The 21,078-nt window shown below is 39.4% G+C and overlaps 2 protein-coding genes across 12 annotated transcripts in view; one reads left to right on the top strand and one right to left on the bottom strand.

The window, feature by feature from the left end:
• The window catches only part of LOC121684221 (guanylate cyclase soluble subunit beta-2-like), a 28,829-nt gene extending 8,202 nt beyond the window's left edge, over nucleotides 1-20,627 (bottom strand). Inside the window, exons 1-9 of the mRNA XM_042064197.1 lie at nucleotides 20,271-20,627; nucleotides 19,986-20,059; nucleotides 19,674-19,768; nucleotides 19,259-19,419; nucleotides 19,034-19,133; nucleotides 18,124-18,353; nucleotides 17,947-18,022; nucleotides 17,296-17,399; nucleotides 16,528-16,744 (exon numbers count right to left, since the gene is read on the bottom strand). Coding sequence (XP_041920131.1) covers nucleotides 16,528-16,744; nucleotides 17,296-17,399; nucleotides 17,947-18,022; nucleotides 18,124-18,353; nucleotides 19,034-19,133; nucleotides 19,259-19,419; nucleotides 19,674-19,768; nucleotides 19,986-20,059; nucleotides 20,271-20,273 — 1,060 coding nt within the window. The 5' untranslated portion in view covers nucleotides 20,274-20,627. The remainder of the gene's footprint in view (nucleotides 1-16,527; nucleotides 16,745-17,295; nucleotides 17,400-17,946; nucleotides 18,023-18,123; nucleotides 18,354-19,033; nucleotides 19,134-19,258; nucleotides 19,420-19,673; nucleotides 19,769-19,985; nucleotides 20,060-20,270) is intronic.
• Nucleotides 62-15,453, top strand: LOC121684218. 11 transcript variants are annotated; one of them, XR_006023068.1, is made up of 23 exons: nucleotides 62-432; nucleotides 1,596-1,709; nucleotides 1,890-2,052; nucleotides 2,216-2,408; nucleotides 3,042-3,150; nucleotides 3,239-3,300; nucleotides 3,563-3,677; nucleotides 3,909-3,970; nucleotides 4,580-4,694; nucleotides 4,925-4,986; nucleotides 5,605-5,707; nucleotides 5,796-5,857; nucleotides 6,121-6,235; nucleotides 6,468-6,529; nucleotides 7,902-8,016; nucleotides 8,232-8,293; nucleotides 9,433-9,535; nucleotides 11,430-11,494; nucleotides 11,632-13,634; nucleotides 13,715-13,774; nucleotides 13,990-14,055; nucleotides 14,570-14,635; nucleotides 14,951-15,453. XR_006023068.1 is itself a non-coding variant. In XM_042064193.1 (18 exons), the coding sequence occupies exons 2-18, from the start codon at nucleotides 1,607-1,609 to the stop codon at nucleotides 11,702-11,704; spliced, it is 1,641 nt and encodes a 546-aa protein (XP_041920127.1). In that variant the 5' UTR covers nucleotides 63-432; nucleotides 1,596-1,606; the 3' UTR covers nucleotides 11,705-11,823. The 11 variants fall into 11 exon arrangements, 2 of the variants coding, with proteins under 2 accessions (XP_041920128.1, XP_041920127.1); XR_006023069.1 differs by having other exon boundaries at nucleotides 11,632-13,774; nucleotides 14,970-15,453; XR_006023067.1 differs by having other exon boundaries at nucleotides 11,632-13,774.
• Nucleotides 20,628-21,078: the final 451 nt, after the last annotated feature.

Below are 21,078 nucleotides of genomic sequence, written 5' to 3'. Positions count from 1 at the left end.
GTGTGTGTTTGTTTCAGGGCATAGAAGGACAGTTTTCAAGACATTTAAAAGAGCAACGAGGACCCTCTCGTATAGGAGGACAGTTGGCTGTCCTCATAAAAATAAACCCTATAAAACCTTTTCTCAGCATGTTTTAATACCCAAAAAGTGGTTTTCTCAAAAGTCCTTATGTACCAAAAACCTGACATATTTTGTATATTTGTGTGTCCGCCACTGCCCCCTATCGGTGGTCGTGGTCCCTGCATGCTGCGACACACAAGCGCGGGAAATTATACACAACGCGGGAAATTATACACAACGCGCGAAATTAGACGCTAAATCAACACTGCGCATGCTCATACTGATTGGCTGGATAGAAGACAGCTGCTACACCTGTGATCACCAGATTCATTTGCTGGGAGTTCTTCTGGAAATGCACGTTGTGGAGAGAAGGTAAGAAATCCATAACAAAACGTTTTAATAGGTAGGCCTAATAGCAGTGTTATTGTGGTATGTAATATAGGTAAATGCTTGTTGAATGACATAATGTTAAAGACTTAAACAAAAATAGCCTACTGTGTGATAAGTAGCCTAGCCAGTTAATTCCATATAGCCTACTACAGCCCAGAGATAGCACCAATAGACTGTATTCCAAGTAGATTAAGCGTTTTTATTCCCAGCGATTCTCCCAGAATTACCTATTGGTAGGAAATGTACTTGACCTAGGCTACTGTTAGCTGGCTAGGTGCATGCTATTGTTATTGCCAATGCTATTGCAGGGAGACTGAACCCTCCGATCCAGGTAAGTGGCCTGGATATTTAAAACTACCACAAAGAAATTAGTCAAGGAATAGCAAACACCAATGTTGGCAGATCAGTTACGACCAGTAGTGTTGAAAGATGGTATATCGATCTTATTTCATCCATTTGGTAAGATTAACACTATATTCAGAGCATTGCTAGCTATCGGATGGGAAAAGTATATTGAAGAGGTCACGTTGGACAAACTAAGGCTTTAGATAGACGAATGACAGTAATTTATGAATACGTTGTCAGACGGCTGTAAATGTATTTTGTTTTTGTTTGCTTTTCATCAGAGGCGTCAGACTTTTACTAACGTCAATTTCGCTAGCAAACTACATTACAACGTTGCTCTTTATGCTCCTAAACCACGAACAGCACACAGTGGTATTGGGGGAGGGAGGGGGGCTACAATCGTGACTATCAATGTTAAACTTTATTTTAAGTCTGAATTGTTCCAATTTCTTTGAAGAGGTAAGGGAGGACGTGCCCATCTAGACAACTAATAGACTAAATATTAAGTAGCCCAACATTATCTCCTACGTGTGGAAATTATAGCCAGAGGTTATGGCTTGGCAAGCTTAATGTCCAGCACATAGAATTTTGACGGCTAAGCTAAGGTCTGTGGTAAATGAGTGCTTTGTTTAGATCTCCGTTGAGTTTATCCTTTAACATAGCCTACATTTTCTGTTTCTCTATTTCTTTGTATGCATTGTCATTTAGTATTTGAACATACTGTTTGAATATACATGGTATTAGTGAGATGAGTAGTGAAGTTGTTTTGTTGTTTACATTTTTGTTATTAATTTCCTTAGTAACTTCTGTCATGCCATGGAGAACTACTCCTCTTCAGGATGCCACTAATCACATCCTTGCAGGAAGAGACAAGAATTCAATGTTAGAGATCAAATATATTAATCCAGTTAAAGGTGAGTGACTGACACACTGTAGGCTAGACTGAAGGTTACATGTCACTGGTTCTTGAATTGACGTTGCATTGTAGCAATTTATAGGAATAATTCAGTTGTATGTGATTATTTGCATTGCTGAGTTTTATCCAATAGATATAGTCTGCTACCCCTGTTACTCTAATAAGGTTGTGTCTGCAGGTCGTGGTATCTTCACTTTAGCTGTTTTCAATCAAGGAGACTTTGTGGTGGAGTATAGAGGGGAGCTCATTGATGCAGCTGAAGCTGAACATAGACGTAAACTGTACCACAATGCATGTTCGATCTTCATGTTTGACTTCACATGGAAGCGGAAGACATGGTGGTAGGTTCAGAATGACTAATATGTTTAGATTACTATAGTGAGAAGTCAGGATTTCTGAAGTAAAGATCTCATGTTGCATTTTAACTTGCATCAACTGTGCATGTACAATTCAAAAGTGTCACTATAAACGTCTGTTTAGTGCATGATGTTTGTACATTTGCAGTATTGATGGAGCACTTGAAGATGGGTCATTTGGACGACTGGTAAACGATGAGCACAAGGCACCAAATTGCAGAATGAAGTTGATCGAAGCAGATGGGAAGCCACATCTCTGCCTTTTTGCACTGAAGGAAATTATGGCTGGAACTGAAATCACTTATGACTATGGTGGGAAAGAATGGCCCTGGCGTAAAGAGGTGGGTCATTTTGATTTTATCCCCATATGAATTGGTGTCAAGGTTTAAAAAGTATAGCCTATATTTTGACATCTTGATAAAAATGAAATCCTCTCTTTGTGTTAAGCTGTGTCCGTTTCATGAGGCCACAGAGATTACACAATACCTATCGTTTGTTAGTGCCAACAATCATAACCAAAAAACAGAAGTCACATCTTGGTGGTCTTCAATCTGGTTTTCAGTCAATCGTGTCTCTCTCCTACCGTGGAAATCCAGAGTTCACGCGAGAGCACAATGGAATTGTCTCGGCGAGACACTCTGGCAATGATGCACGTTACTTTTACCCCGATATCCCGGGGAACCAGCTAAACTGATGAAGACAGCACTGTAACGTTGGAGGACGGTACACATTGGTCGTAGTGTTATCCAATTGCGTGCAGTGAGATTTTTAAATGCATGCTTGTTGCCGTCCCTCGAGTTGGGCCATTACATTGTTCGTGGCCAGACCCTTAATCTTTCTAGATTACCAGGGTCTGGATTTTCCAGGCTATCTCTCTCCCAGATGATGCCAGCAAGCTTATCTGTATGTTTTGTATATTTCCCCTACTGTTACAACCACTGCTGCCCAATTTTTTTTCTGTTTAACTTGTTTAGACACAACTCAGTGGTGGAAGTTTCCCTTCTGGCCAACACTCCGTTGCAGAGCTTAGTGACCACGCCCATGACTTGGAACCCAATGTTTTCTCTACAGACTTATTCAGAGGTGAGTCCCTGCTTGAAGAAGCAATGCCTGGTAAATACTGGGGTCTTGCAAGGCACTGTGCCTTCATGTCCTGTGTTCTCTTCAACAGACACCGAATTGAGAGCAGAGTGTCAGTCATCCACTCCCACACCAGACAACCCTGCGCATGAGGTTAGTTTGAATTCAGCTGTTTATTTCGGGATGTATGAATGATTAGAAATTATATAGTTTCGTAAGGGACATATTTATCAATGAATTACAATTATACTGCAGGTACAGTCTGAATCTTTTGTCGGTACTGATAGCCATCAATTCACACTTTGTTCCCCTGTCTACATCGTTTTCAGTGTCATAAACTTAAAGGTTTGAGTGAAATAGACACTGTACCAGTTGATGCCTGTTCATCTTTGCATATTGCTGTTCATTTTTTTAGGTGCACTGTGTCAGAGGTCAGTGTGGCACTTCTTCTGCGAAAGAGGGGATTGGAGAAGTTGGTGTCCAGCACCAGGAGGTGTTATCCCCTGTGTTCTCAGCAGAGCTTGCCAGTGGTCAGTTATAGTTTTGAGTAAATGTTGTTAACTTCTGGCAATGCATGTCATGCCTGCTAAGGGTTTGCAGCATGAAAAATGTGGCAATATCAGGCCATATATCATGTCTTGATGGACATTTTGAGTAGAATATTGTCTGTCAGGGATGTAAGTTGAGTATAGTATACCTATATGTGGTTTTATGACTTGAGGAAAGACAAACACTGAATCTCCCTGTGTTCTCTTGTATAGAGACTGAATCAAGATCAGGGTGTCAATCATCCAGAGCCGCGCCAAATGACTCTGCTTGTGAGGTGAGTTTTTGAAATTGACCAATGGTTAGAAGTACTGTGGTGTTCCATGGAACACAATGTTCAGTGTTTTAGTAAACATCTTGCAGCTACAGTGGAAATGTCTATTCAGTATGGATGGTTTTACTAACCATGGTGTCCCCCCAACACTGTTTTTTTCCTGAGTGTGCCATACACTGGGAGTTCAATAACAGAAGACTTAGAGTTTGATCAAGGATGTCATTAGAAGTCCAAAGGACCATGTCCTTGCATAACATGAGTTTGTCTGTGTTACAAACTGTCCTCACATAACATGAATATTCCCCTGTGTCACACACAGATGTAGAAACTACAGCACATGCTTGTAAAGTGGCTAGTTAAGGAATAGCGTTTTGTCTCTTTAATACACATTCTTACTTGTGGCATCAATATGTACCTACAGTATATGGTGCATTGTCAGCTGTTTCTTGCGGCTTGATGATGTAATTTGTTATGCAGTGACATGCCTTCCTTATCCAAAATGGTTGCTAAATCTTGTTAAATATTCTGTCTTTGCACATACTGTATGGAGTATTCCTATCTGTACCAGTTGATGCCTGTTCATCTTTGCATATTGCTGTTAATTTTTTTTAGGTGCACTGTGTCAGAGGTCAGTGTGGCACTTCTTCTGCGAAAGAGGGGATTGGAGAAGTTGGTGTCCAGCACCAGGAGGTGTTATCCCCTGTGTTCTCAGCAGAGCTTGCCAGTGGTCAGTTATAGTTTTGAGTAAATGTTGTTAACTTCTGGCAATGCATGTCATGCCTGCTAAGGGTTTGCAGCATGAAAAATATGGCAATATCAGGCCATTTTTCTATGTCTTGATAGACGATATTCTACTCAAAATGTCCGTCAGGGATGTGAGTTGAGTATATTATGCCTTTGTGGTTTTATGACTTGAGGAAAGTCAAGCACTGAATCTCCCGGTGTTCTCTTGTACAGAGACCGAATCAAGATCAGGGTGTCAATCATCCAGAGCTATGCCAAATGACACTGCTTGTGAGGTGAGTTTGAATTTACCTGTGTTTTGAAATTGACCAATGGTTAGAAGTACTCTAATGTTCCATGGAACACAATTTTCAGTGTTATAATGATTGTCACATATTGTGTGTTAGTGTAGGCTATATTTAAACTGTATTTCGAGTTTAATATCGGCATGTCGACTTTAAAGTCGAAATGACATTTCAACTTTATTCTCGAAATGTCGAGTTTAATCTCGTCATGGCAAACATTTTTTTTTTTTTTTTTGTGTGGCCCTAATACTCCGTCGTAGAATTATCATTATTTTGACAGCATTAGAAACATATTAATTTGCAGTGGTTTATGGTGTAAGTTCCTTTACTTGGACAATAGCATATCTATACAGTCTTTTACTGTTTACTTTTTTTATTATTATTGTAATTAAATGTTTTCTAGTCATTATTTACCACATAGTTAGCATAGAATGTTTTGTTGCGTATGTTGCGTTGGTATTTAAATATTTTTCATTTTTTTCTTGTCATCCTATACAGTTGCTAAACATTTAGAACATGTGTCTTTAAACTCTGTCTTAGTACAACTTTACAATAAACTTATGTGATATTCAAGTCCTCATCTGCATCTGTTCAACTTTTTATACACAGCGAAATAGTGGAAGCTTCCCTTCTGGCCAACACTCCGTTGCAGAGCTTAGTGACCACGCCCATGACTTGGAACCCAATGTTTTCTCTACAGACTTATTCAGAGGTGAGTCCCTGCTTGAAGAAGCAATGCCTGCCAAATACTGGGGTCTTGCAAGGCACTGTGTCTTCATGTCCTGTGTTCTCTTCAACAGACACCGAATTGAGAGCAGAGTGTCAGTCATCCACTCCCACACCAGACAACCTTGCGCATGAGGTTAGTTTGAATTCAGCTGTTTATTTCGGGATGTATGAATGTTTAGAAATGATATAGTTTCGTAAGGGACATATTTATCAATGAATTACAATTATACTGCAGGTACAGTCTGAAAATCTTTGTCGGTACAGATAGTCATCAATTCACACTTTGTTCCCCTGTCTACATCGTTTTCATTGTCATAAACTTAAAGGTTTGAGTGAAATAGACACTGTACCAGTTGATGCCTGTTCATTTTTGCATATTGCTGTTCATTTTTTTAGGTGCACTGTGTCAGAGGTCAGTGTGGCACTTCTTCTGCGAAAGAGGGGATTGGAGAAGTTGGTGTCCAGCACCAGGAGGTGTTATCCCCTGTGTTCTCAGCAGAGCTTGCCAGTGGTCAGTTATAGTTTTGAGTAAATGTTGTTAACTTCTGGCAATGCATGTCATGCCTGCTAAGGGTTTGCAGCATGAAAAATGTGGCAATATCAGGCCATTTATCTATGTCTTGATGGACATTTTGAGTAGAATATTGTCTGTCAGGGATGTGAGTTGAGTATAGTATACCTATATGTGGTTTTATGACTTGAGGAAAGTCAAACACTGAATCTCCCTGTGTTCTCTTGTACAGAGACTGAATCAAGATCAGGGTGTCAATCATCCAGAGCCACACCAAATGACTCTGCTTGTGAGGTGAGTTTGAATTTACCTGTTTTGAAATTGACCAATGGTTAGAAGTACTGTGGTGTTCCATGGAAAACAATGTTCAGTGTTTTAGTAAACATCTTGCAGCTACAGTGGAAATGTCTTCTATTCAGTATGGATGGTTTTACTAACCATGGTGTCCCCCCAACACTGTTTTTTTCCTGAGTGTGCCATACACTGGAAGTTCAATAACAGAAGACTTAGAGTTTGATCAAGGATGTCATTAGAAGTCCAAAGGACCATGTCCTTGCATACCATGAGTTTGTCTGTGTTACAAACTGTCCTCACATAACATGAATATTCCCCTGGGTCACACACAGATGTAGAAACTACAGCACATGCTTGTAAAGTGGCTAGTTGAGGAATAGCGTTTTGTCTCTTTAATACACATTCTTACTTGTGGCATCAATGTGTACCTACAGTACAGTTGTGCTCATAAGTTTACATACCCTTAGCATATACATGCTAAAGTTGACTAAAAAGAAGAATAAAAAATATCATCTTTTGAAAATTGATCTTAATGTCTTAATAAAAAAATGAGGAAAAATCCAACCTTTTAAAGACACCAATTTTCTTTGTGAATGAATTATGTATTGTAAATAAATAAATGTTCTTCCTTACAATACAAGTGCTCATAAGTATACATACCCCTATGTTAAATTCCCATAGAGCCAGGCAGATTTTTATTTTTAAAGGCCAGTTGTTTCATGGATACCGGATACTATGCATCCTGATGAAGTTCCCTTGAGCTTTGAAATTGAAATTAAAATAGCTTCACATACCCTTCACCATACATATAGATTGGCTATCATATAGGTGGTTTTATTTCAGTTAGCCGCTAACAATTTCACCTGTGTTTTGAAATTGACCAATGGTTAGAAGTACTGTGATGTTCCATGGAACACAATGTTCAGTGTTTTAGTAAACATCTTGCAGCTACAGTGGAAATGCTTTCTATTCAGTATGGATGGTTTTACTAACCATGGTGTCCCCCCAACACTGTTTTTTTACTGAGTGTGCCATACACTGGGAGTTCAATAACAGAAGACTTAGAGTTTGATCAAGGATGTCATTAGAAGTCCAAAGGACCATGTCCTTGCATACCATGAGTTTGTCTGTGTTATAAACTGTCCTCACATAACATGAATATTCCCCTGTGTCACACACATATGCAGAAACTACAGCACATGCTTGTAAAGTGGCTAGTTAAGAAATTTGTTATGCAGTGACATGCCTCCCTTATCCAAAATGGTTACTAAATCTTGTTAAATATTCTGTCTTTGCACATACTGTATGGAGTATTCCCATCTGTACCAGTTGATGCCTGTTCATCTTTGCATATTGCTGTTCATTTTTTTAGGTGCACTGTGTCAGAGGTCAGTGTGGCACTTCTCCAATCCCCTCTTTCACAGAAGAAGTTGGTGTCCAGCACCAGGAGGTGTTATCCCCTGTGTTCTCAGCAGAGCTTGCCAGTGGTCAGTTATAGTTTTGAGTAAATGTTGTTAACTTCTGGCAATGCATGTCATGCCTGCTAAGGGTTTGCAGCATGAAAATGGCCTGATATTGCCACACTTTTTTTTATGTCTTGATGGACATTTTGAGTAGAATATCGTCTGTCAGGGATGTGAGTTGAGTATATTATGACTTGAGGAAAGTCAAGCACTGAATCTCCCTGTGTTCTGTTGTACAGAGACCGAATCAAGATCAGGGTGTCAATCATCCAGAGCTGTGCCAAATGACTCTGCTTGTGAGGTGAGTTTGAAATTACCTGTGTTTTGAAATTGAACAATGGTTAGAAGTACTGTGATGTTTCATGGAACACAATTTTCATTGTTTTAGTTAGGGCTGCTGCTATCGATTCTTTTTGTAATTGATTAATCTAGTACTTTATTGATCGATTAATCGGATCACTTTTTTCCCGTTTTTAAACAACCAATACAAATAATGCATAACGAAAATTATGTGGCTGTTGCCACAATTGTCACAGAGGTTTTCATTCTAACTCCAACGTTTGGCTCCAAAACTAAGCCCATTTATTGCAATTTACCCATTTAGTGTTTTTAAGTGCCAGTGCCAACATTAAATAATGTTAAAAATGTTAAAAATGCTCTCTGTAAAATTGCTGCCTTTTGTTTATGACTGAGCTGGGTGAACAAAGCTGTTCATACTATGTTGTGACGTCTGTATTGCAAACACGTGCACAGATTTTTCCAGGGGTTTTCCAGATAGTCCAGGGTTTATCAACCTATTTCCTTGCAGTTTGAGGTTATGTAGTGCTGTGGCTAGGAAGAAGAGAATAATCAGTTTCCTTGCCCCCATCAGTTAATTTCCGGCTGTTTCGCTAGTGGTCTGTATTGTAGAACATTTTTTCATTCTTCCTAGCACTCGCTGTCTTCAAACAACAGGGCTGTAGGTTGATTTACCCTGGACCTGGAGTTTAACTTTTAGTGTTAAGCAAAGCCATTGATTGGTAGAGATCCCTGTTGCCATTTCTTTTTTTACAGATGATAGAAGTTAAGCAGGGTAAATCTAAATTTGGCTTTGGACACAGGTTCCGAAACTAGATGTGTTTCTGTTTTTTTTAAATGTCAGATGAAGGTTTACTTCATTATTTAGAGGAATTGTTGTCTTTGCCATCATCACAAGAGAAGCATATCTTTCTCTTTTGTGTGTGTGATGAGTGACACCCCAACAGTTAGCTAAACTTAAGTCACAGGAATTGAATATATATGCTTCTATATTATAAAAGTAACTTCTTTACCCCTTCTCATCTCTCCTGATGGATTTGAAGAAAAGTACATGGATTTGTGTGAAAGTAAAACAATTCATGATACAATTTGTGTGTGTAAAGGTTTTATATTTATTTCATGTTTTGAAAATGTTTGTCACAGTGTACAATCCATAAGCTGGTTTTTGAATCGTTGAGAATTGACAAATGCTGGATATGCCATTCACCTTTCACATCTATCAGATGGCACGGTGTAAGATGCAAACGTAAGTGTGTTTTTCATCTTCTCCTAATTAATGCATTTCTCAGTATAAGTAGTTTCATTTCATGCCATGGGTCAGTTCCAGACTCGCACCTATAAATCATAAAAACATGTTGATTGAATGTTTTATCAAGTCACACCATTGCGGTGAAAGACACTGGAGTAGCAGATACTATGACGTGCCAGGCAAGTGAGTTTGCAAGATGAGGCACATGGCAGATAACAGAGAGCATACCTGTAAATTAGTCGCCTTTTGGCAAATTTTACTGTTTTGGAATTGAAATGGGCCATTAACATGAAGCGAAGGGGTTTTTTTTTTTTATTGGGGGGGTCAGGGAGTCGGAGAAGCCGCATCACAAATCTATCACGCAGGGTTTCCTTATGCCTGGAGACTTTCGCCTTTGGATGTTGAACAAGTCCTTAATTCCTTTGCTATTATCATTTATATTATTAGGCTATCTATATTGTTCTTTGTTATTAGACTTAGACCTAAGTTAGGCTACAACCTTAAATCCTTGCAAATGTTTCATTCTTTCATCCGGTTCGCTGCAGTGCGGATAAATCCATCTTTCATGGACTTTATTAATTTGTGTGACTCCGAAATAAAATTACAACTTATAGATGAGTTGTTTTCAATGTTAACCCAATCGCACAATAAACGAAACACCACTGTTTGAATTGTTGTATAGACAAATTCCAACAAGCCCATATTTGCAATGTTACCAATGCAAATAGCACATTTCTTGGTTTGATGCGCTACTGTACGTGAACATAGGAAAATGTTTGTGCTGCTTCGTCAGCATTATTAAAGATTAGCTTGGCTGAAAAGCATAATGCACGTCTCATTATGCATACGTTTCATTATGTGTAAGTGAGTATCAACACAAGGAAAATGCCATCAACTCTATGGTGCGCTCAGGACATTGATGAAGTCATTTTGTACATACGCTCAACTTTGAAGATGATGTTAAACCCTTCGACTTTCAACTTTTTCTAACTTTGTGCCTTCCAATAAGTCACTGGGTCTATATTTAAGCATCTGAGTTGATAATAGATCGAGTGGGCTTTTCAAGTGGACTTCAAATTTAGTTTGGCTAATTGAGATGATAAATATACTGTATAAAAGGTAATGATGAACATAAACTTTAGGCCTAATAAATCCAGAACTAATTCAATAGATCCACCAAGCAATTGGCAATCCAAATGCTTGTAGGTGTCTCCACACCTTTCCAGTTACTTTCCTTTTATTCTCAGAAGCCTTATTAGCTTAATTAATTGTATTAAGGATAAACATTTCAGCATTTCTGTTCCACATTAGACCATTCTGCCAGAAATCTTTGAGCCAAGGATTCATTCTGAAAACGGCCTACACCTTGCACATTACGCATTAAAAAAAGAATCCGTGTTTGGTCAGGTCAGGCTGCTAATGTGTCTGTTTTTACAGTAACAGTTTATAATCAGAATCTCAAATCTCTTGATTGTTAGGAGGATGCCATATTATGTCATATTTTTAAGTTTAATTAGATAATTATCTGTCTGGAAATACCATAAGAATGCACCATTTGAACAGTCATTTTTCAAAACATTCTGTTTTTCGTTATGAACGTTAGTGAGTGAATTTAATGTGTGGGATCACTACATACTTTTTTTTAACTGACTTCAAATGGGTAATGTAAAGGCTCTGCCACTCCAGTGAATTCTACCTTAATGGTTGAAACGTGTACTTTTTGTTAAAGTTTTAGCCATCACTCAAACGGTGCATTTGTACTGAACAGTTCATTTTGTTAGCATTTCTTAATTGTGTATGTTTCATAAGTGTGAAGCTTATTCCATTTAATAAGAAAATGAGTATGCAATTGGTCAACAATTGATAAATTTTTGTCTAATTTTGTCTGAAGAATGCTGTGGTGTGTGGCACAAAATCTGCCTCCAGAAGTCCTCAGAAGACTGGGATATATCAGATGTAAGTGAACATTGAAGTATAATATGCTTAATATCAATATGATGGCTTTTAGCAGTTTGTTTTTGACACCATCCTTCCCATGTGTGTTTCTGTTTATTAAAATATGCTGTAATTAATTAATTTAATATACTTTACAGGATGATGTCTCATCTGGTGATGAGTACATCCCAGAGTCTGTATCGGATTCAGAAAGCTCAGGAACAGAGTTGAGTGCCGAGTTGGCTGAACCATCCAAGAAGTCCCATACCAATATGCCTGATTTAGTTACTTTTGCTCACCCAGAACCAGAAAGCTCTGAGTCTGTATCGGATTCAGAAAGCTCAGGAACAGAGTTGAGTGTCAAGTTGCCTGAACCATCCAAGAAGTCCCATACCAATATGCCTGATTTAGTTACTTTTGCTGAACCAGACCCCGAACCAGAACCAGAAAGCACTGTGGATATTCTTGGCCAAAGTAAATCCCCAACCAAATCAGGAAAATTCCTTAAAAGCCAAGTCAATTATTGTTTTGTATGTGGGAAACCTCAAACAAAATTTGCACGTCATCTCGAGAAGCATGTAAATGAAAATGCTGAAATCGCACAGGCACTCCAGTTCCCCAAATCATCAAAGGACAGAAGGGTTCTTCTTGAGAAATTCCGAAACCTTGGCAACTTCAAGCATAACTCGACTGTTAAAACCACAGGGTCAGGCTGTCTTAAAGTGAAAAGGAGTTCCAAACAGAGTAGCAGCCCTGAGACATATGATTACTGCTTGTACTGTAAGGGTATGTTATCCAGAAAATAACTTTCTCGACATATGAAAAGATGTGCTCTAAGACCCGAGAATAATGTTGAAGAGGGACCTGAGTGGACAGAGAGGGTCATTGGTATAGCATCTGCTCAATTTACAATGTCCCAGCCAATTTCAAGTGAACTTTGGTCAGTGCTGGGCAAAATGCACAAGGATGACGTGTCCACTGCAATAAGGAATGATCATTATCTCATGCAGTTTGCCCAGTCCCTCTTTAATAAGCATGGGAGTGACAGATCAAAGCATGAGTATATAAGACAGAAAGTAAGGGAACTTGGGAGATTACTTGTGACTTTGCGCCACACAACTAGAATCCATAACATGGAAGAGGCAATAAAACCAGGCAACTTCTTTACTCTTACTGGTGCTGTTAAGAGAGTTTCAGGTTTTGATCACCAACACAACACATTCAAAGCCCCAAGTCTGGCTCTTAAAATTGGGCATTCTCTCAGAAAGATAAGTGACCTCATCATGTGTCGTGCCCTAATGGAAGAGGACCAAGAGGGGGTCGATTCCATCAAGAGGTTTCATACACTTCATGAAACAAAGTGGTCTGAATTAGTTTCCCATTCTGCCTTATCAAACCTGAGTGAGGCAAAATACAATAAGAGCACCAGGCTTCCACTGGCCAAAGACGTTCAGAAGCTGCAGTTATATCTTGGTCAGCAAGTGGAATTGGCTAAGGAGAAACTAGCCGATAACCCAACAGCAGGCACTTATGCAGCACTAGCAAAGGTGACCCTCTGTCAAGTCATTTTGTTTAATAGGAGAAGGGAAGGTGAAGTGGCAAGGATGACTGTAAACAATTTTGAAGATCGTGATGTGTCACAACTAAATGATGACATAAGCACTGGGCTTACAGAAGTTGAGAAGAGACTTTGCAAACAATTCGCCAGAGTGGAATTGAGGGGGAAAAAAGGACGAAAGGTTGCTGTGATCCTGACCCCTGATATGACTGCTAACCTGTCACTCCTCATTAGTAAGAGGAAAGAGTGTGGAGTAACTGAAAACAACAATTACCTCTTCGCTATTCCTTGTAGTGATGGTCATTACAGAGGACAGTTTGGTCAATTTGCAGATGCTTGTGGAGCCGAAGATCCTCAAAACCTCAGATCAACTAACCTTCGCAAACAGATCGCCACAATAAGCCAAGTCATGAACTTGAAAGATAATGAACTGGACCAGCTGGCCGACTTTCTCGGCCATGACATTAGGGTGCATAGGGAGTACTATCGACTGCCCCAATCAACGATTCAGCTGGCTAAGATCTCAAAGCTGCTTATGGCTATGGAGAAGGGAAGTGTGAAGGAAAGGAAGGATTCAAGGAAAATCTCTGGATGAAATTGGTGGTATGAATCATTTACACATTGTTAAATCTGCTTGGTGTGTATGGTTGCTGTAATAACCTTTTTACAATGTCATTTAATAGATGACATAGACAAAATGGATACAGGATCACAGCAACTCCCTAATGTTTCCACATTGCAAGGTACTGTTAAAATGGGGTCCCAAGGCTACTGAAATTGTTGTATTCCGTGTTGCGGATGTTGTAATTGTATTGGTGAAATATTTAAAATAGGCTTTTTTTTATTGACATTTAGATGACGACCTACTGTTATTTCACAGATGTAGGAACTTTTTATTGCCTACCCTAGCTGTGTATTTGATACCATTGTTTTTTTTTTTGTCTTTTGTTGTTCTTAGACAATGAAGAAATGTTGACTTCTGGGACTTTTGGATCACCTCATCTCTCCGAGACTGCAGCTCAAGGTATAATCTCAATGATGGACCCAACATTTGCCAAACATATCATGTAATGAGCTGGAGTCTGTGGGTTCATTAGAGTGTATTAAAAGTGTTTGTCAGGAATTGTCCAGTAGTACGATGGTTAGAAACTTTGTTAGAAGCTTACCTTTTTGTCATCTCTTTTCATTGTGACACATACATGTATGCATTGTGGTTAGTATTTTGATGTGTTCAGTAGTTTGCATGATCATTTTAAAACTACAGGGAAGACTTGGCCTGTGTAAAATGTACATAATTTCCTAGTAAAATTATCACTCAAGGTATGGTTGCAAAGTCAGGCTCTCCTTACTTCACCCGGTTCAACAACTTTGCCATGAGCATAGTTATTATAATATAGAATTGGCTGTCTGCTTGTTATGTGCATGGTAGTAGAATATATTACAGTTTTACATGTATCCCCTCTATGCCCATGGTGTTTGATTGGTTGGCAGACAGGCTCTTTAAGCCCATACATTTATACTGTGCAATGTTTTTTTAGATGACCAGGGGAACTCTGCCTGTGTAACTTCTGGTTCACCTCATCTCCCTGACTCCGTTACTCAAGGTATTATTTAAATGCGGTGCCATGTCCATCACTAGGCACACTTGCTAATGTGCAGTCAACACTTACATTATGTTTGGTTAGGCATATAAAGCATATAAAGAAGCTGGGTGTATTTTGTTTTTAACAAGCAGTGTAATGAAATGTCATGTTAATGAAAACAATCCAACTTTGATTTTTAGCAGATCTCAATTTATTACCACATACATTTTGTCTACACAAGTTCCAGTTTGTTTGGCAATTTTGAACAGCAACATCCCTACCTGCAAGTACATTGTTTTTCTTTTTTTATCTTCTAATATTTTTTTAATTGTTCAGGTTTCTGTGTTTCATCAAGGTGGTGTATGAAGAGACCATGGTCTGAGGAGGAGATACAAGCGGTGATGAAACATCTAAGGCCTTTTGTTGAAAACGGTGTCACTGCCACCAGCGGGCAGTGCCTGGAGTGCAAGGAAAAGGAACACCCTATCTTGGAGACCAGATCCATTCAAAACATTAGAGATTTTGTCCGCAACAGAGGCTTGGCCTTTAAAAGGCATTCAAATGCTAAACGCTAAATGCTCTTTTGGATAGCTTGAGCCTTTACCTTTCTAGGCATGTTTTACAAGTTGGTGTCCTGTGTTCAGAAATGGGTTAGGTCACTTCATTTATTTTGCTCACAGGCAGTTTTTTGTTTTGTTTGTTTTGCTTTGTGGTTAGCCTGGGCCTTTTAATGTCAGGATTCACTTTTATTTTCCTTTATTATTTTTTAAAATGCTGTCCTTGTTAAGGAAGGAAGAGATTCTTGAGGTGACCAAATCAAATATAGTTCAGTGATTCAACGAATGTGTTGTGTGTTAATAATAACAAACCTAGTTAAGTAGTAACATTTGGCCCACGGGTAGGTAGACCCCATCAGATAAGAGCCGTGGTGTAATCTGTAAACTTTTGTAACTTGACAATTTGATTGGAGGTACTGATGTTTTCTATAGGAAGAAGTGTAGAATGGAGTGATTGTGCTGCCTGTGTACATCATCTGCAAATGATGTCTCAATCTGATGTTATTCACACTTATTTCAACTTGTGTGCCAAATTGTAATGCACAACAGATGTCAACAAAGAAAACAAAAATGACCTCTTAATATATTCCATATTATTATAATGGTGTGTCTCAGTCACTTTGGTCTTATAAGCCATGCGTCCTTTCAAAACAGGTTATACTTGGTGTATGTGTATGGTGATCTGGCCTTACAGACCTTGTCCTTTCAAAGCAGGTTATACATAGTGTATGTGTATGATGACATCACTTTGGTCTTATAAGCCATGTGTCCTTTCAAAACAGGTTATACTTGGTGTATGTGTATGATGACATCACTGACCTTGTACACCACACTGTCCTTATAGACAGTGTTACAGAGAAGTCTTTACAAACCACCAAAAAGTCTGAAAAATAGCCATTTTTTATATCTCAGTTGTGCAAAGAAAATCTTTTAATTTTAAGTCGTGTATAGGTTCCCTGATTTTTTTCATGATTTTTGGTATGTTTTTTGTAGCTCTAGCACCACTGGAACCTGGTGTCCTCGCAGCCCTATGCCAAGTCTGATTTGCCCAAAAAATCCAAAATTGTCCCTATAGTCCGATAAACGGGTATAGGTGTGTGTGTGTGTGTGTGTGTGTGTTGTGGGCGTTATGCAAGAGTATATGTAGAGAAGGGAAGGAAACCCATAAGATATTATTTCACCTGACTGGTCTGACTGGTATGGACAAAACACAAAGTGGCTGTTGTGCGTGCATGTGTGTGTGTTGTGTGTGTGTGAGTGTGTGTGTGTCTATGTGTGCATATATGTGTCTATGTGTCCATGTGTAGTGAGTGTGTGTGTGTGTGTGTGTGTGTGTGTGTGTGTGTGTCCACACACCTCTAAGCTCCAGCATGGGCCTGTCCGTCCAGCACTCTGGCATCATGTCCCTGCGCGTCTGCAGTACAAAGTGGCTGTTGATGAACGTGCAGATGCTGGGGATGGTGAAGGGAACCCCTGGGTGGACGATGCAGAAGTAGTGGTCCAGTCGGATGCCCATGGTCTGCAGGCCCGGGACAATCCTCTGGATGGTCACACCGGCCTGCCTCACCTCCAGCTGCACACACACACTCCTTTCTGTTACATCTGGTCTAGCCCAGTGTGTGTGTGTGACCGATTGTTAGTCGGTGATGCTTCTGGTGCTCAGTGCTGAGTGCTGAGTACTGAGTGCTGAGTACTGGTACTCAGTGCACTGATGTACCTCATCCCTAAGGGATGTCTGTCTTTCTGTGTGTGTGTGTCTATGAACTTCAACCCTGGGCTGACCGTCGGTGATGCTTCTGGTGCTGAGTATTGAGTACTGAGTGCAGAGTATTGAGTGCTGAGTATTGAGTGCTGAGTGCTGAGTACTGGTACTGAGTGCACTGATGTACCTCCTCCCAATGGGATGTACTATTAAAAACGATTACAATTTAAAGTTATCATACAACTTCTCTTAGTGTTTAAGTTACAGTTGGATTGCACTGTGGATTCAGAGATCCCATAAGTGTTTTATTTTGGTTAGTTTAAGCTATGCCGTAATATGAAAGCATATTTGCTGGCAAGGTGAAGATGCTGAGTACTCTGCAGTAACATTACTGTCACTGGCTTTATGGCAGATACCCTTACCTCCTCATTAAACACTATGTGGAAAGGGAAGGCACTGCAGAACGTCTTCAGGTCAATAAAGAGCTGGTCAGGATACACTGGCTCAAAACCTCTCAGGAGTTTCCCTGCAGACAACAAACAAGGTCATATGAAAGTCACCTTAAACAACAAGTAGAGGAAAATGCTTATTTTACTACACATGCATCTGCACCCTTGATGCATATCTGAAACTGATTGCAACATCAGGGTAGCCTGGTAAACCAGACCCTGGAATCTTTCAGATTAAGGGTCTGGCCACGAGTAATGAAAATGGCCCAATTCGAGGGGCGGCACCAAGCATGCATTTGAAACTCTCACTGCACGCAGTTGGATAACGCTACGACCAATCACAACAATTCATCAGTGTCAGTCATCAGTGTAGCTCGCCTTTGTCCCGCCTACACCGATTTGATTGGTCCCTCTCGCTCGAGAGATAGAAGAAATTTGGATCATTGCTCGTGGCCAGAGTATCTTGCGGGCACAATTCAAATTGTGCTCTCGCGAGAACTCTGGATTTCCAGGGTAACATCAGGGTTGAATTACATGGAAAAGGAGTTCAGTATCTGCTTATAACATGTTTACTACTTCACCCTCACATGATTGTCTATGACTGTAGTGTTGATTGTCATGTACCTTTTCCAAGATGTACTAAACCTCTGACCATCTCCCAGTGGTTCCTCCTGAAGGGGCAAAGAGTCTGATGCTTCTTCTGCAAAAATGTCATTCTTTACAAACGGAAATCACAGGGATCTGTATTAGCGATTACAATAAACCTCACGCTTATTCAGGAACTCTTTATACAAAATTTACCTCTTTCCCCAAGTACGTGGCACCGCGGTGGTGATGGGTTTCGGCTGGGGGTTGGGTAGTGGGCATCGGGGCATCATCTACACCACGTCTCTCGGGCAGTGCCAGTCTCTGCGTGACGAGGAAGACTACATGCTCCTTCTTAGCTGTCCTCTCCAGCTCCTCCGTGTGGTCCACTATCTCCATTGTTATTGTGCTGTTAAAAAAATCTCTCGCCACTGCCCCAATTATACCTGTAACGTGAGTGAATAAATCATCAAATATTTACTACGCTACACTCAGAAACGCTGTGAATATACCTTCCCGACCTGTAGTCAGATAAAACTGTATAGTGTACAACATCCACATCAAGTAAAGTGATGTGCACTTTTTTGTTCCACTTTGTGTACAGTATATCCTCTCCTAACACTTCTAACAACCAACACACCTAACATGCACTTCCCTTTCTTTCCTCCTCTACCTCTTTTTCTTCTACCACTTTCTCCTTCGAGCACACTTTTCCTAGAACTCCCACACTTTTTCCTTAGAACTTTTGCACTCTCATCCTCGTGTATTAGTACTGATAGAACTAGTATTAATTGCTACCTAGGTCTCCTCTGCATTATGGTTTGTGTTAATTCCTAACTATAGTCTCCTCTGTACTGTAAACGTTAGTCTAATGTTGTAGCTATAACTCTGTAGTTTAAAAGCTTAAATGTTAAAATGCTATATTACCGTAATAGCTTAAATGTTATTCCATTGCTGTAAATTGCTTTGGATAAATGTGTCCGCCAAATTAATAAATGTAATGTAACGCAAAGCTTGAATGTAGCTTGAATGTTATTCCTCATTTTTGTAAGTGCTCTGGGTAAAAGCAAAATTTTTACTAAATGAATAAATGTGATGCAAATGTACTGTATTTTCCAGCAGTTACCAGGGACAATGTGGCAGAGACCCCTACGGTCAGAGTAGTAATGCAGAAGCATAGAGCCATCTTTGTTCTTTTCCACTCGAAATGAGGGTGCATTCATCTCCTAAAAACAAAGAGTATGTCAGGTCACATTATTCATGTGATTTATGATCAGTAAAATTGTACATTCATATCAGTACAACCCAATGTCTTGTCCAGTACATCAGTTGCCAACAACTTTGAAGATACCTTGTAGGAGAGAGACAGGTAGCCATGGAGAGCATCCAAATTCTCAATGAAGTCAAAAAGGTTTCCTCCCAGGGTCCGCAACATGTGGTCATATCCGGACCTCTTACAGAACTCAAAGAAGTACTCCCCAAATTGTCTCAGCACGATGTCTGCTTTCACATCTTAAAATACATACAGTATGTGATCAGTTGTTTGGTAAAATGCAGGAACAAGCAGCCAATTTAACACAGCACAGTATATGAGTTGTTCAGTAAAAAAAAACACGCACACACACACATACACACACACACACACACACACAGGAGCGACATATGATGTCTCTCAATACATACAGTATAGCCTTCATTCATAACGATTATTTGGTACATCATGGAATGACTAGGAATCTACTACACCAATGCAGCAGATGAGTTACCAAGTAGTTTGCAGGCCTCAGAGACTAATTTCATCGTTATGTCATCCTTGTACACCTCATAAGTCATGAAGGTGTCCTGAACACCTGCCTCATTCCTGCAAAATATTAATAAATTAAAGTAAAACATAAATAAAAATCAACAAGGTCATTTTTGTAATCATTTCATGTCTTTTGAACAGTGTAGGCTACTGGTAAACCTAATAATGTGAGCTGTACTGCCGCCTCTTGGAACTAATTGGAAATACTCTTTAGGCTACTGTACATGAGAGATGCTGCTTTCCTAACTATATGATGTTCTATAGCATAGCCTACCTGAGTTTGTCCCAAGTGTCTTCTCCAAACTTTTCTATCACAAGTGACTTCAGACACGTGTTGATAAATCCATACTGACAACACAAGAATATAAAGGGTAAGCACAAAGACTGCCATTGACTTGCAGACGCGAGGTGTTACTGGGCAATTGCTGAAAAATAACCAATTATAGATATCACATGTTGATAAATTCTTCATGAATTCACAGACGCCATACATAGACTACATCTTTTTCATTATTTGACAGTTGAATTATATATGAAAAGTGTAAGCTAATCTACTCACCATTGCTTTTCCTTTATTTTATAAAGCCCTCTTCATAAACTTCACATCTTTTCAATCTTATTTTCTTGAAGCTTCGTCAATATAGGTTACCTTTCCACAGAAATAGGCCTATATCCTGAAAGATCTGCGGTAGGCTATGTTGTCGTTGTTGAGGGAAAAAAATAACATGTCGTCTTTGAGTAATAGGCAGGTTCTGTAGTCAATGGGGTAAAAGTGACAATTCTTGAAATCTCGGGTTGTCGAACTGCCTCATGGATGCGGGTGAAGTTTATCATCAGAGCGCTGTTAGTTATCTCCCAGACACACACGAGAAGTGGCTGAACCCAGTTATTTGTCGAGGCACGAGTCGCCGCATTGTGTAGCCTACTGTCTGCAATTCCATTAGGGTAGCCTACAATCAGCATGCTGTTTCACATCATACTTGATTTACATCTCTAAGTAGCCTATGGAATAATTGTCAGCTAATCCAGCATCCCTCTCATGTTTGGCTTTATGAATAAAGAGTTAACCTTCGGGATATAATTTCAGTTGTTTGTATTATTATTATTATTATTATTATTATTATTATTATATTTATTTATTTATTTATTTATTTGCTACTTTGTGCTGTTAAAAGAGTAGAATGTTTAGAAATGTTCAGGCTTTACGCTATATGCGTTTTAGTGTTACAAAATAAAAGGCCTCTGTTATTTTTGTTTTAATTATTATTAGTGTAATGTAATGTAAATGTATGTAAATAAACGCGTATACATGTATACATAGGTACAGGATGGGGGCAATTTTACTGTAGGCTAAACATTCATCACCT

This window comes from Alosa sapidissima, chromosome 15 (assembly GCF_018492685.1).
Source record: "Alosa sapidissima isolate fAloSap1 chromosome 15, fAloSap1.pri, whole genome shotgun sequence".
Classification (NCBI taxonomy): domain Eukaryota; kingdom Metazoa; phylum Chordata; class Actinopteri; order Clupeiformes; family Clupeidae; genus Alosa; species Alosa sapidissima.
The sequence above is the reverse complement of the archived record's forward strand: the minus strand, read 5'-3'. Positions and strand labels throughout refer to the sequence as shown.

Excerpts from the sequence above, each read along its gene's own strand:
- LOC121684218 (XM_042064193.1), top strand. The coding sequence starts at position 1,607 with ATGCCATGGAGAACTACTCCTCTTCAGGATGCCACTAATCACATCCTT. Across the intron at positions 3,151-3,238 it reads CTCTACAGACTTATTCAGAG|ACACCGAATTGAGAGCAGAG; the intron begins GTGAGTCCCTGC and ends TCTCTTCAACAG. Across the intron at positions 8,294-11,429 it reads CAAATGACTCTGCTTGTGAG|AATGCTGTGGTGTGTGGCAC; the intron begins GTGAGTTTGAAA and ends TTTTGTCTGAAG.